We start from the raw sequence: 14,842 nt of genomic DNA, 5'->3' as shown, positions 1-14,842 counted from the left end.
TGCCTGCTCCAAGAGCAGGATGCACGACCTCACACCCAGTGAAGAACAGCCGAATCTACGCTCAATATTAAGAGAGTACAACTGTACCACTAGACACTGCCCTCTTCTCAAAGTCAAGAGCATGTGTTTTACTAGAAACAAAGCAGGCTTTCCAGAACTCTGGGGAGCTGAAAGCAGAAATACCCTTGGGTGTGTGGCCCTGCTGATGCTGAGCGAGTTCAAGCACCGACTGTCTATAAACATTTCCTGAAATGAAACTCAAGGCGGGTTGTGTAATTCCTCCAGAATGAAGATAACAGGGCAAGAGTTCAGCAGGATCTAAGCCTCTCAAGGTCCACAAGTGTCACTGGTAGCTGCACACCTCACCAGGGGCCGGAAGCCAAGAAGACCCCCGCAAAGACAGCCGCACCTGCCCCCGGCTCCGCCCCGACCTGAGTAAGACTGGGGTCACAGCGAGCAGAGTTAGGAGCCTCATCTGTCCACGGAGGCTATGTGTGCACCTGCTCAGGCTGAAAGGAGGCCTGCTTCTTCAGTCCAGCCTGCAGTTCGCCTGAGAAACTACCTAGGGTGACTTCTAACGCGTCAATGGAAAGACTGCCAGAGAACAGTTGCCATTGATAAAAACATTCTTTTTTTCTACTCAAAAGCCTCATGATGGTTTTATCCAAGGGAACAGGCCAGCGTCTCACGTGTGGTCTCTGTTGGGTGGCATACACAGCCACGATGACACAGGCCTGTCTCCCTGCGGACGCACCGAGCTTCTCCTGTCTGGAAAGCGCTCTGAGGCCGGCGTCTGTGGCGCCCCCTCTGCTCACAACCGTCACCGCTCGCTCAGCCTCACCCTCGCCCGTCTAGACCAGCGTAATACCTGCTGGTCCTGCTCTGAGCACCCCCAAACCATCCAATTACCACTCTGCGTGTGTAGAAGACTCTGGGTGCGGTATGTGTAGGGAATGATTACAATCCAGACAAATAAAAAGGGAAAGTACAGAAATCATCAGAACCCAAGGAAGAAGTATTGCAACTGAAGGAGGGAAGTGTTGCAAGTGAAGGAGCCAGTGTCACAGGAGCCGGGGGCGAGAAGGAGCACTTCCGGCTGGGGCTGAGTGATGGGGTCAGGGACACCTCCGGGACACACGGCACGCGGGGCCTGGAGGGTGGGCGGCTGCCGTTTCACCAGCACTCGGGCCCCCTGGCTCTGAGAGCTCTCGGGGTGCCCTCCTCCCGACTCCGCGTGGAGTCACAGTCGAGGGAACGTGAGCAGAGCGTACAGAGGCAGTCCCCTGCCCCCTCCCCGGCCACCCTGGCCACCCTGGCAGAGGGAAGGGGCTCCGGCCCAGAGCCCTCCTGCCAGGGCAAGGGGGCGGGTAACCCGAGGAGGGGTGCACATGCCCGCAGAAGCCACGGGAGTTTGAGTCTGTGCCCACAGCATAGCCCGCCCGGCGGAAGCACGTGGGCAGGGGTAGGCAGGAAAAGGACGCGGAGGGTGACAGAGCGGGGCGGGCAGCGGGGAGTTGGGCGGTGGCAGAGACGGCGTGGCTGGAGGAGCCTGGGGCTGGAGAAGGCACGGGACGGGCGGGGCGGTGAGACCTGGAACAGGAGTACCGAGGGACGTCTCAGAGGACGCGCAACGCTAGACAAGGGATCAACCAGCAGGGACGTGGGATGAGCCGGGCCGCTGAGTGTCAGATGACCCAGGGAGGGTGGGAACTGAGGATGTCAGTCAGCTCCTATGGTGCAGTGACTGATGAGAGGTCTCAAAAAAAAAAAAAAACCCCAAAAAAACAGACTGCACTGGCAGGAGCATAGGGATAGGGAGGAGGACACACAGAACAGATGTTCCATGAAGTTAATCAGAGGCAAGAGGATTTGCAACTGTCTGGGAACTGAAGGCAAAAATGAGAAAAGAAAAATTACAAGCAGTTTGGAATCCCAGTAACCAGGCGGGCGGGGGCGCAGTGACTTCACCATAAAGAGAAGGGAAGCTAGGGAAGGGACTTGTGGAGCAGGGTGATGAGCTCAACTCCAGGATGTCAAGCCTGCAGCACGCGGTGGCAGCGGAACCAGCACTCCCACTCAGCCCGCGGTCCTGAGGGCCCCCTGAACGGCCCCCAGCCTGCCGGACAGGGGGCATGTGGGGCCGGAGCTCAGGAGTGAAGGTGGGCTGGGGAACACAGACAGTCCTCCTCGCTGAGACCACAACTGCGGATGAGACGAGATCAACTGGACGCCTGCGGAGGGAGCGGGGCCCTGGGCAGACCTTCGGGGCAGGGAACATCGAGGCGGCAGGAACGAGGAGCGGCCAGCGTGCTGAAGGGGCTGGAACGCTGGGGTCCGACGGGAGGGAGGGTGTGCGGGGCCCGGGGACCTGCGCAAGGGCAGCTTGGCAGAGCAGCACAGGTGGGAGGGGAAGGGGGACCAGTAAGCAGAAGGGGCACACAGGTTATCACGCTCAGAAGCGGGGAGGAAATGAAAGAGAAGATAGTTCACGCTGCAGTCTGGAGAGAGAGGAAAGACATTAGGATGCTCGCAGATGGAGGAAAAGGGAGGAACAGAGCAGAAATCCAGTGCAGAGAAGAGAGACTTTTTTTGGGGGGGGGCGGGTCACAAAACCACAGGAGGGCAGCGTGCAAGGAGAAGCCAGTGAAGAAGGTAAAAGTAACATCCCGAGGTGCACACTCTGCGACTCCACAGCCAAATCCATCCCCGTGTTCCCCCCCGCCCCCCACCAGCTCACCGCAGGGAAACTCTCACCAACAACGCGTCACCACCCACCTCCTGGTCCCCTCACACGCCACCCTCCACAGTTTCCTGTGGGTCTGAGTCCAAGCACCTGCTTCACCGTCTGTGCCGGGGCAGTCACCCCCCACCCCCACCCAAAAGCAGGGGCAGCGGCCCCACCTGGGAGCTCGCCGCTCCCCACCTTCCGAAGTCACCCCTCTTTCCAGAAAGCCTTTCTCAGATGGCCCAGCTCACTCTCGTCACAACACACCTGTTCCCTTTGTACCTAAGTCATCTGTGTACTTGTGTTATCCTCCTGTATTAGGTTCTAAGCTTCTTAAGATGTGGAATTACCTCTCTGCATCCATCTCCCCGCCTTTATAGCAGAGCCTTGTGACAGAGTAAAGTAAAATGCTTGTAAAATGAATGCTGGAGATACAGCTTAGGAGGCGCTGTCTTCACACAGCTCAATGTGCCCATTGTTTAAAGGATAAACATAAATAGAGGAAAATAATCCTTTACAATGGGAAGGTCTGGGCAGGAAAAAACACAGAACAGGCCTGGGACCTCCGGGGCTGGAAAGCACAGAAGCGCTCAGAGCCCACGGGGCACATGTTAACAGGACTTGGGAGCCAGTCTGAAGGAGTGCCCATGGGCCAAACTCAGGACCAAATCTGAGCATCAGAATCTGACGCTGCATGTTTTCTACCCATACCCAAACAAAACTGACTAACAGCAGCCTCTTTTATGAGTCCAGGCTGGCTATCATCATGACAGTAATTCTGTGAAATTAAATTTTAAGTTATTTGTGTAATAACTTCAGCCAAAAAACTATCCTGGCTTCAAGATCTCCAAGCTGTCATGATTTATTCAAATTATACTAATTTTGTAAGGCATTTCAGAAATGGTGTACTTTACCGAGGGAAGAGGTGTATGGCTCTGTATAATGTCCATTATACTGCAGCTGGGGTGGGGCGGCCATCACATAGGGTTGTGGCTTGGGCTAAGAATCAGAAAGTTGGAAACAGGGTTAAAACACATCGTCTATGGAATATGTGTAGAACAGTTCTTTTCTGGCTTCTTTCTCTTCATTGAGAAACTTTTGAAGGAGCCTGACGCATTATATATGAAAAATAAATATCAAGACCCCATAGCTCCTACCCTATCTATCCTTTTCAGCGTTTCCCAGAAAGGCAATGCTAAGTGTTATGCTCTGGTATCAGACAGCAGACAGCACCAGAAAGCAGAAACAGACATAGATTTCCCGAATTCTTATATAAACAATCGATTAGAACAAACTTATATGTACTATATTTAATCTTATTAACAAATTTTAAATATCTACTAACTTCTGATTACTCTTGGCTAATAGTCAATGTTTTCAGTATTAAGTTGGACCTAATATTTTAAAATATATAACACAATATATGTTACATATATAAATATTAGTCTTAAGTTGCAAAAAATCACCATTTCTTTGGTCAAATGTCAGCATACCTCAATGGTTCAGACTAAAAACTAACACTGCTAAAAGCGTATTTTATTAAGGAAGGCAACAGCACTAAACAAAAAAAGGCAATTGTAATTTTCCTTCTTTCTTACCAGAGACATCCTCGAAGAAGACCTCCTCCTAATTGGGTTCACTATGACAGTCTGAGTTTGCCTGTAAAAATAAGACATGTCCTTGAGAAACACATATACACATGCTTATATGCACACAATCTTCCTAAACATGCTAATAAGAAAGTAAAATGGTAAATCTTCCCAAGCGACAAACTCATCCAATCATCAACCAGAGAAAAGGCAGGCAGTCCCCCAGCCGCACTCCAGGGTCTGAGCCTCGAGGAGCAGCCGTCAGTCACCTGGACGAGCCCAGGGTCGGGCAGGAGGAACCGTCCCCGGTCCACGCAGGCAGGCCCTCCGGAGCCATCAGCAGCAGCGCGGAGGGGGCGCCAGGCCAGAGGGCCATAGACTCATCCCTAGGGAAGAGTCGGCGCAAATGCGCCTCTCCTGCGGGCCAGGCTCAGCGCTGACCACCTCCGTTCCCAGTCCTCAGGACGGACGTCAGCTGCCAGCCTCAGAGCCAGAGGCAATGCAGTGCCTTTGACGGACAGCCTGTGAGCCGCGGACCACACATATGATCAAGAGACAAGCTGGGAACTTGGGAAACTTAGCAATATATGTGTTAGCTGCTCAGTCGTGTCCGCCTCTTTGTGACCCCATGGACTGTAGCCCACCAGGCTTCTCTGTCCATGGGATTCTCCAGACAAGAATACTGGAGTGGGTTGCCATTCCCTTCTCCGTAAGAATAGGTATTTCCTCTAAGAAACTAAGGTAGGGAGAGCAAAAGAGCAGGAACTTCGGTTCAGTGGGCTGGTGGTAACTCCATTTACTTTCCTCTGCAAGAAACGTCTCTCTGGTTCTAAGTGTACTTTTAAAAAAGCAATGAAAAGTATTCAGGAGTCCTGGCGAACATTATCAGATAATTTGAGATATTAAGCTACTCAGAGCAGGCTCCATCTTTGAATAAACATAGGTCACAAATAAGAAAAAGAAAACTCCTTTTGTCAGAATCTACCTTTTAAAGATAAAGGCAGGAGTTTTTATTGTTCTTGTGTGTGATCCGTTTTATTGCAAATAAGATCTAGGAACCTATACACACAGGATTCTTGAGTTTGTTCATGATGCAATTTTGTCAAAGCACTTTTTGAAAAACCTTTGAGCATCTATTCCTGGTCCATAAGCTTATATGACATGAAATTACAGATTACCAAAAATGTCATCCTTGGTTATAGTGTTCCTAAGGACTAATTACTAGAAAATCCATAATCACAAAGTGACATTATCTCCATTTAATCAGTATATTTACCATCTCAAGCCTCAAGTCTCAAAATTTATTCTCAACACTGTAACAACAAATTTCTTATATTAAATCCCTAAATATTAGTTAATTTTTATAAGATTTTTGAAGTAAAAGAAAATTACTCCTAATAGGAGCTATCAAGTAGCTGCAACTGCTTTTATGAGTTGACTTTTTTTGATTAAACACTTTTTAAAATAACTTCCTTTTATTATCATTGGAACATATTAAGGTTGGTGATGAAGAATAGAGGTCTCTTTCCCAAAGGATGTTCCCATTCTGCCAGTAATTATTATGCAACAAAAATAAAATGGATGTCAATTCCATTAGATTGCAAAAATACCCACATCAGTTGGTAAAACATTATATTAGTAAAGTCAGGAGGGTGTATCTGAGCCTTTTTTCCCCCTTACTTATTTTTAATTGAAGGACAATTACAATTTTGTGATGGTTTCTGCCATACCTCAACATGGATCAGACACAGGTGCACACATGTCCCCTCGCTCGTGAGCCCCCCGCCCCTCTAGGTTGTCACAGAGCGCCGGTCTGAGTTCACTGAGTCAGAGCAGACCCCCCCGGCTGTCTGTTTCACAGGTTAGCTCTTTCTGAAAATGCTCCTTAGCTGCACGGTAGTGCTGTTTAGTTGCTAAGGCCTGTTTGACACTTTGCCCCCGTGGACTGCAGCCCTCCAGGTACAGACACCAAGCCCGTCTGCATTGGCAGGCTGGGTCCTTTAGCACCAAACTAACAGGGTAGCTCCTCAACTGCACGTTCATATATTCCTCAGTTGAGCATCCAGGATTTGAAGACACTGCATTCTGTAGCCGAGAAGTTTACCTTCCCTTTACTCTCCATCGTCAGGGCTAGGTTTAGGCCATGCTAGTTGGCCTCTGAAGTTTATATGTAGTCCAGAGACTCACTAAATTGACTAAACCTTTAAAGGACTACAAATTCAAAATGCAGAGATGAGGGAAAAGGCTGTTGATAGGATCTTCCGACGAGGTGTCCAGAGCTGCCCAGCCAGACACAAAAACAAAGGCTGTTAAACACGAAGGCCAAGGGTGTGAGCTTAGGAGCAGAGGCGGCAGCCCACACGGGAGTCTATGCTGGCACCTTGCTGGCGGCCCCCAGGACGGGGGCGGCCCCGCAGAGGCCACTCCGCTAAAAACAAACCGGGACGTCTTCCTCCTGCCCAGCTGACGTAGGCAGCCTCGCCATCAGGTCTACATATTCTAACCTTCTCTTTCTTCTTGCCAAAATCTTTGTCAGTGCAGTTTTCTAGGAGACCAGTTAAACTTAGTACACAGGAGAGAACGGTTAACAGTTGGTAGTGTTTGGGGGCAGTTACTATGCTGGTGGGTGCTTCTAAAAATGAGACAACTAAAGACCTTGGGGCGGGGGGGAATCACTGGAATTCGTGTATTGGAGAAGACACAATAAGAAAAGGCTGCTAGCCCAAGTAAAACAAATGATGTTACTTACTAAAACAGTGTGAAAGGCTATACACAATTACCTCGGGGAATCCAAACACCAACTCCGAGAAGGAGGCTGGTTATTATCCTGATTTTACAGATGAGGAAACTGATACTTAGATTAACTAAACTGCTCCTGGTCACATGGCAAATAAGCAGAACTGGCATTAGAACCAGGCGGGTCTGTCAGATTCCTGAGCACACGCTCCTAACAGCCGGATTACCTGTCTGACGCCCCCCACCCCAACAGATACAAGGGCTCCACAGAGGCAAAGGACACACCATCGCACCACTGGTGCACGCCATACAAGGGAGGCGCCAAACGTGTGCTGAGCAAGTGAATGAAACAGTGAGGGAGGACTAAAATGGAGCACTTACCACGTGGGCCTCCCTGACAGCTCAGCTGGTAAAGAAACCACCTGCAATCCCGGAGACCCTGGTTCAATCCCTGGGTCAGGAAGATCCCCTGGAGAAGGGATAGGCTACCCTCTCCAGTATTCTTGGGCTTCCCTTGTGGCTCAGCTGGTAAAGAATCTGCCTGCAATGTGGGAGACCTGGGTTCAATCCCTGGCTTGAGAAGATCCCCTGGAGAAGGGATAGGCTACCCACTCCAGTACTCTTGCCTGGAGAATTCCAAGGACAGAGGAGTGGGACAGGCTGCAGTCCACAGAATGGCAGAGAGTCAGATACGACCGCAACTAAGTTTCACTTTCACTTATAATTTACACTTTGAGCTGTAAAGACAGTGAATTTCTAAGAGCCGACTTTTGCTTTGTACGCTTTCTTTCTTGTATATTTCCAGCTATAGAGGAGTGAGATTCTGATGCACAAAAAATATGTTGGCTAGTAGAAATACCCAGAAAATGTTGATCTCAGTGACCTTCCTTAATGGGACAGGGGCTTTCTCGTCTTCCAGGCTTCTCTCAGTGTCTTCAGAAACCCTGCAGCAGGCCTAGAAGAAGGGGGACAGCCCCAGCCCCTCCAGGCAGGGTCAGCCCACCGCCTGATCACAGCAGTCTCCAGAACAGACCGGCTGCTGTGCTTGGCGGCAGCCCTAAACTGCAGGGACACTCGCCGACGCCTGAGCGAGCAGCCCACGGGCGGCAGGGATTCAACCTCCCCTCTAGAGGAAGTCTGCGGAAACTTCTACCACTCGGCTTTGTAGGCTGGGGGGCAGCAAACTCCCCTTCCCCACCTCTCCCCAGAGGGGAGAGAGAAGAGCCCCCCACACACCAAGAACCCGCTCAAGATTCTGCTCCCCTCCAATTCTTCTCATGCAAATTCAACAGGTCAATGATAGCATGACTGGGTCTGGGGCTTGGGGTGGCGGAGAAGGGGAGAGCAGTCATTTGACCTAAGAAACTGTCATTACCTCATTTAAGTCCTATTCCAACTCTAAAGAAATGTCAAATAAAACTCACATTATCCTCATGCTATAAATTAAAAAAGCAGAGAATTTCCCTGGTGGTGCAGTGGCTAAGACACTGTGCTCCCAACACAGGAGGCCTGGGTTCCATCCCTGGTCGGGGAACTAAGATCCCACATGTCACGGGGCAACTAAGTCCAAGCGCTGCAACTGAAGGGAAGCCCGTGCACTGCAACAAAGACCAAGCACAGCCAAAAAATAATAACAATTCATTTTCTTCACCTGGGGAACAAGTGCTATATTCACTTCTAGAATGAAGTGGGTCTCTCCCATCATAAATTATTTCATAGGAATAGTTCATGAAAATGGACTTCCATGATTTAACATGTACAGAAATTAAAAGCAAAATGTAGAAAATAGCCCTTTACATATAATTATTTCATTTTTAAAATACTCATTTTCCTTATACAAATGTAATATATGCAACTGAGGATCTAATATAAGTGTGGTTTTATTTATATTTGGCAATAAATAGCAGTCGTTACCAAAAAAATGAGCTAAGACTGAGTCATTTACCAGACACACACACACAAATTATTTATTTTCCCTCTGAACTTTAAAACCATTATCAACGGGTGATTTGCCAAAAAACTCTTTTAAAAATGTACTAACCACCACCAATAGGGATGCCTACTGGAAAAAGATTCTTATGGTTTATTTCAAATGACTGATTCTCCATTAACTTCCAAGAAAAAAAAAAAAAAAAAGTGAACTGAGGGAATGATGGCTCATTATGAATACTCTGAAACTTATGAAAGGCTTTCAGTCTCCGAAAGGGCTGTGGCCCGGCAGACCGCACACGTGCTGCTCTGAGCAGCACACACGCGTCTGCAGAGACAGCAGTGCCACCCACGCCGGGTAACAGGCCGGTGCGGAGGGCCCCACACGCCGCCGCCCGGGACCGGCGCCGCGGAGCCCGCCGCGAGGGGGCGCCCTCCTCACACACAGCCGCCGGGAGCCCCGAGCCCGGCAGCCGGCAGAGGCGGCGTCCGCCACCTGGGAAGGGCAGCCGCTGCGCCTGGCGGTTCGTGTTTCCCCGCGGCCCCAGCGGCAGAAGCGGCGGGACTCATCTCATATGAAAGGACGGTGGAGGGAACGGGTCGGCGGGAGCCTGGGGCCTCAGGGCTAATTGCTGGATTGGTCCACCCCAGCGGACGTCTTTCCCGGCCCCAAGCCGGGCCAGCCTCTTCCTCTGCACGGCGGCTCCTTCACACCGGGGCCATGAACCGGAGGGCGCCTCTCCTTTCCCGGCCCTAAGGTACGGCCGTCCTTCCGTCAGGAATGAAAGGACGGCTTGTCCCCCGGACTCCCGGGGTCTGGTTCAGGCTCGTCACTCGGAAGCCGTCCCCGGTCCCGCCGGACGCCCGGGCTCTGCGCCCTCAGCCCCGGTGGGGCGGACGGACGGACGCGCCGGGTTCCCGTCAGGACAGCCGGCCCGCAAGGCTCGGCCCAGGCAGGGCCCACGGCCCGGACTCCCCACTCTGCCCCCAGCTCCCAGCCCTACCGCGACTCCACGCTGGTCTAATCTGCACAGCGCCCCTGTGAATGGGCACCAGGACTGTACAAACGGTCTGCTGTGCAGACGGGAGGAGATGAGGGCAGGCCACATGACGCCTGACACGGAGGAAGCGCCGACTGAATCACGGTGAAAAACGGCAGGAAAAAGCAGCACTCAGACGGGACGGCACAGACTGAACGCGCAGCAGGCCCGGGGAGCAGCGCTCAGGCTGGATCTAGAGGAATTAGGAGCCCATCGGAGGAGAGGAGGACGGGGGCCTGGCAAGGGCCAGGTGCCGCGAGAGACACCTTCAGGGCAGGGACCGAGGGCCCTGGGAGCCAGGACCGAGGCTCGGCAGGGCACTGGGCCCGGAGGAGGCAGGCTGGAGGGGAAGACAGCCCAGATGTGGTCCTGAATGATGGCTGAGAGCAGAGCTGCATCTTTTGGCTCATCGGTTCACGAGACTGCGCAGAGCAGGCGCGACAGGGCCAGCCGGCCGGCCGGCCGGCAGCCGGCTAGTGAGCCGGAGCAGAGGGCAGGGCTTCAAGAACAGGGGTGGGGAAGGAGCGGAACCGCTCTGGTTCACGTGGCCTTCTGCCAGGAAGCCTCTCGGAGCCTTCTCCTAAGGGCTCTGACAGCACCACAGACATCCCGGGGCAGGGGCGTAACACTCGCTTCTCCAGGTTCACTCAGCAAATTCGTCAAGGCCTGCGGGGAGCGAGGCCCTTGCTCGGCACGCTGAATACAGAGGTTAACAAGAGGGGAGAGGTCTGGGCTCTATGGCCAGCGCCGCAGGGGTATGGCTGGGATGGGATGCAGACCGCAAAGAGGGAGGGGATTACCCAGATCTAGGGGCTGCAGGCCATGATGGGGAAACAGGATGGTGGGCTAAAGGGAAACGGGTAGCAGATGGAGACAGGTGCACAGGGTGGTCAAGAACCACCTCTCTGGGCCTTCCCTGGGGGTCCTGTGGCTGAGACTCTGCCCTTACAATGCAGGGGGCTTGGGTTTGATCCCCAGTCAGAACTAGATCCCACATGCCACACAACTAAGACCCGGCACAGCCAGATAAATAAATACTAAAAAAAAAAAAAAAAAAAAAAAAACCACGCTTCTCTGACGAAGGGCACCTCCGAGGAGACCCCTATGCAATGAGGGCCAGTAAAGACTGGGGAGTAGGGGGTCGGCCGGCCGAGAACACTAGTGTGGCTGGAGTGGGGTGAGCAGGGAGGAGGCAAAGGGAAGCGTGGGACCGGGCAAGCGCAGAGCACAGGCGGCTTTGCGCTTCCAAGGAGAGAGTCGGTGTAGGCCTTGGGAAGAGTGGGAGGACTCCGGCTGACGATGGCGAGTCGGCTACAGTCAGGGAGGCCCAGAAACACTCAGAGAGCTACGGCAGTGCTCCAGGTGAGAACCGGGGCAGCCGGCACCAAGTTGCCCGCTGAAGGAGTGGTCAGGATGGCCCGATTTAGATATATTTTGAAGGCACAGAGTTCGCAGGGCCTGCTGACGAACTGTGCATGGGATGAAGAGAAGCAGGGACTGAGGTCTAGCTCTGGAGCCCGGTGACTATGCTGTGCCACCGCCTCAGGAGACAGGCAGGAGCGGAAGCCGCAGACTCAGGGCATGAAGACAAGAAGCGGGCTGAGAGTCTGGCTTTAGACGTCTTATCGAATCAGAGAACCTGCAAGGCACCCAAGTGGAGATGCCAAGGAGTCAAGAGCTCGCGGCAAGATAGGCTAGAAACGAAGTCAGGTGCGCTGTCGGTATAGATGCTGCTACGAAGCCTGGGTCAAGCCGAATCCCCTAGAGTAAGTGCAGGTGATAAGAGGTCCGGGGGTGAAACCAGCCAAGGTGACGGAGAAGACACAGCCTCGGAAAGAGGAAAAGCAGGAGAAGGGGGTCCTGGCAGCCAAGGAAGAGCATTGGGGTGCAGGCAGGAAGGGACAGGCAGAGGTTTGGTGCTGCCCGGCACTCAAGTGAAGAGCTCTTCAAATGACCACTGGCGAAGGTCGCCATCACCCCAACAAGCGGCGTCAGTGATGTGGGGGCTTAAGGGAAACAGGGTGGGAGGAGGGAGACAGCGAGCGAGATGATGCAACTCTTTTGAAGAGAAAAGAAGAGACAGCACCGTGGCTACAGGGATGTGGAAACAGAGAAAGTGTGTTAAGAGGTAAAATGTGACAGCATGTTTGCGTCCTGACAGGAATGACCCAGCAGAAAATGGTAAACCCATGGGGGCAAGGAAAAATGTAAGAAGGGGTATAAATTCTTCAAATGGCTGGAAGAGCTGCATGAGCTTTTATGACTCAAAGTGATTAAAAAAAAAATTTTTTTTTTTCCTTTTAGCTTTCAAGAATTAGAATAATTCTGTTACTAGTTGAAAGAAATCTTAGAAGCCTATTTGTAGATACTAGAGGTTGGTCCAAAGCTAAAATGAAAAATAACTGAGAAATAAAATTCTAACATACAAAAGCAAAGAGATGATTATAAAAATGTCATTCAAAAGTTATTTTCTTAAAAAAAATTTGCCCTTTATATATGATACCCTATAGCTCAAGATGAAAACTTCTAAGGTCATCATTTTCCAGTATCCATGGCAGGGTATACTTACAGGCTGCACTGATTTAGTCTGTAGAATTTATGTCTCGCAACACAGAGTCTCCATACGTATTTTGCTGTTTCCATGTCTTCCTAGTAAACAAAAGAGGCACAAAGTAAGGCAAAGCACATCTACAACTTGACACAGACCTTGTCTGAGAACAAGACAGACTGGGTGACATGGTGTATCACAGTCACTTCTAACACACTGTGGTTCTTGCATTTTCTACCACTGCACCCCTCATATGAATGTTGTAATTAGGATTCAAATTACAAAGACCGACGAAAAGCTCTCAATAGTATGATTCTTATATTAACAGTTTCCAGATGACTCAGAAATTTTTAAATTATGTCATTTAAAGAAAATGTCATCTTGTATTATTAGTCAAAGATGTTACTAGACAAAACATTATTATTGTTGACAAATAGATACTCAAGGACATTTTTAAACCAAGTGACTCACAGACTCACAGCTTCCTCCAGACAGTAAAGGTAACTGTGAAACAGTGTTTCCACAGAGCTATTCACTTATTGGTGGGAGCCAAGATGCCAGGGTTTCCTGTCTTCCCTACTTGTGCTCAGGCGCACTTAGTCGCTTCAGTCGTGTCCGACTCTTGCGACCCCATGGACCGTAACCCACCAGACCCCGTGTCCATGGGATTCTCCAGGCAAGAATACTGGAGAGGGTTGCTATGCCCTCCTGCAAGGGATTGTTTCAACCCAGGAATCGAACCCCGTATCCTGCACTGCAGGCAGATTCTTTATAGCTGAGCCTATGTATGTAATTTAAAGGTCATCATAATCAGACAGTATTTATCCAAAGACTCAATTCATTCAACAGTATTTACTGAGCAACTTTGCTAAGTGCGATTATGCAAAATGTTATAAAGAATAAAATTTTATGCTTTATAAACTATGAAAAGCTATCATTTTAAAGCTACTCCCCCAAATATACACACAGAAATGTTAACTTTTAGGAAAAACAGTCCAGGCAGATTCTTAACATTTACTCACAGTTTGAAACTGGATGGTCTCCTCTTTATTTGCCAGCTCTAACGCAAAAAAGGACTTATTGTGGGACATGTTAGCAATATCATGCCACCTGGAGAACGACAAGCAGAAAATGGCCGTATGAGCACTCAGTTTTTACTAAGAGACAGAAGATATGACTTTTTTCCTTCTTGAGCTTCATGTATAACCTATTATTTGTTATCATTTTAGAAAGAAAACAGGGCTTTAATCAGCTAGCCTGCATTTTATAATTGAAGTGACAACAGGGAGGTACGAAAAGTAATGCATGCATACTAACACAGAGGCAGAGTATTCAAAACTGTGAACTCGGGGTCCCTGGGGGTGCAGTGGTTGAGATCCCGCGCTTCCGATGCAGGCGGCGAGGCTCTGATCCCTGGTCAGGAAACTAAGATCCCACATGCCGCACGGCTGGGCCAAAATAAATACATTAAAATGGAAACTCTACTCAGCCTCGTTTGCTGGACTAGTTTGATCAAACATCCCACTCTCAGCTGCCAATGCTCCTTCGTTCATTCAACAAACACTTTGGAGGGCACCCACTGTGACGATAGCAGGTACCTGTGTTTGGTCCTGGGGTACGGAGATGGGTAAGGGGCAGTGATGCCCTCAGTGGGCTCCGGTGGGGGTGGGGCGGGTGTACGGAGATGGGTAAGGGGCAGTGATGCCCTCAGAGGGCTCCGGTGGGGGTGGGGCAGGTGGAGGGAACAGGACCAAACAAGCACGACTGCCTTCTGGTTCACAGAGCGAAATAAGACACAGAGGCAGAGCAGAGACGCTCTAAAAAGCTGGCGAAGCAGGGCAAACAGCAAGTTCAGATGCTGCGAACCCAAAGAGTGAGCTACTCTGGGGGTGTTCACCAGGATTCAGACTCCAACTCTGAACTTTCTAACTGCGTGTATTTTACCATGTTAAGGTTTTATATATTAATATTTTATGACACCCTGTATAATTTTTACAAAGGGAAAAACAGGTCTGGAAGAAAAAATTTTACCCCTTTATCCTTCTCCATCTTATTAGATTTAAATTTATTGAAATAAATAAAATTCATTCACAATAACCTGGTACTTCATTGGTTTTGTTTTTTAGTTTTCTGGGTGCACTGTGTACAGAGCATGTGGGATCATAGTTCCCTGACCAGGGATCAAACCCAAGCCCCACACGTTGGAAGCGCAGAGTCTTGACCACTGGACCGCCAGGGAAGTCTGTAATTGCTAAACCTAAAGATTATGAGTGTC

General features: G+C 50.3%; 1 protein-coding gene across 4 annotated transcripts in view; it reads right to left on the bottom strand.

Annotated features, from left to right (window-relative positions):
* The window catches only part of PTPN21 (protein tyrosine phosphatase non-receptor type 21), a 73,752-nt gene that overhangs the window by 13,700 nt on the left and 45,210 nt on the right, over positions 1-14,842 (bottom strand). For all 4 annotated transcript variants that reach the window (XR_009695043.1, XR_009695044.1, XR_009695045.1 and 1 more), the window contains 4 exons: positions 13,590-13,677; positions 12,589-12,668; positions 4,324-4,384; positions 3,640-3,724 (listed from right to left, as the gene is read on the bottom strand). Coding sequence is in view for 1 of the 4 variants with exons in the window: in XM_061156488.1 (XP_061012471.1) it covers positions 3,640-3,724; positions 4,324-4,384; positions 12,589-12,668; positions 13,590-13,677 (314 nt within the window). In the remaining 3 variants the exon portion in view is untranslated. The remainder of the gene's footprint in view (positions 1-3,639; positions 3,725-4,323; positions 4,385-12,588; positions 12,669-13,589; positions 13,678-14,842) is intronic.

This window comes from Dama dama, chromosome 12 (assembly GCF_033118175.1).
Source record: "Dama dama isolate Ldn47 chromosome 12, ASM3311817v1, whole genome shotgun sequence".
NCBI lineage: Eukaryota > Metazoa > Chordata > Mammalia > Artiodactyla > Cervidae > Dama > Dama dama.
The sequence above is the reverse complement of the archived record's forward strand: the minus strand, read 5'-3'. Positions and strand labels throughout refer to the sequence as shown.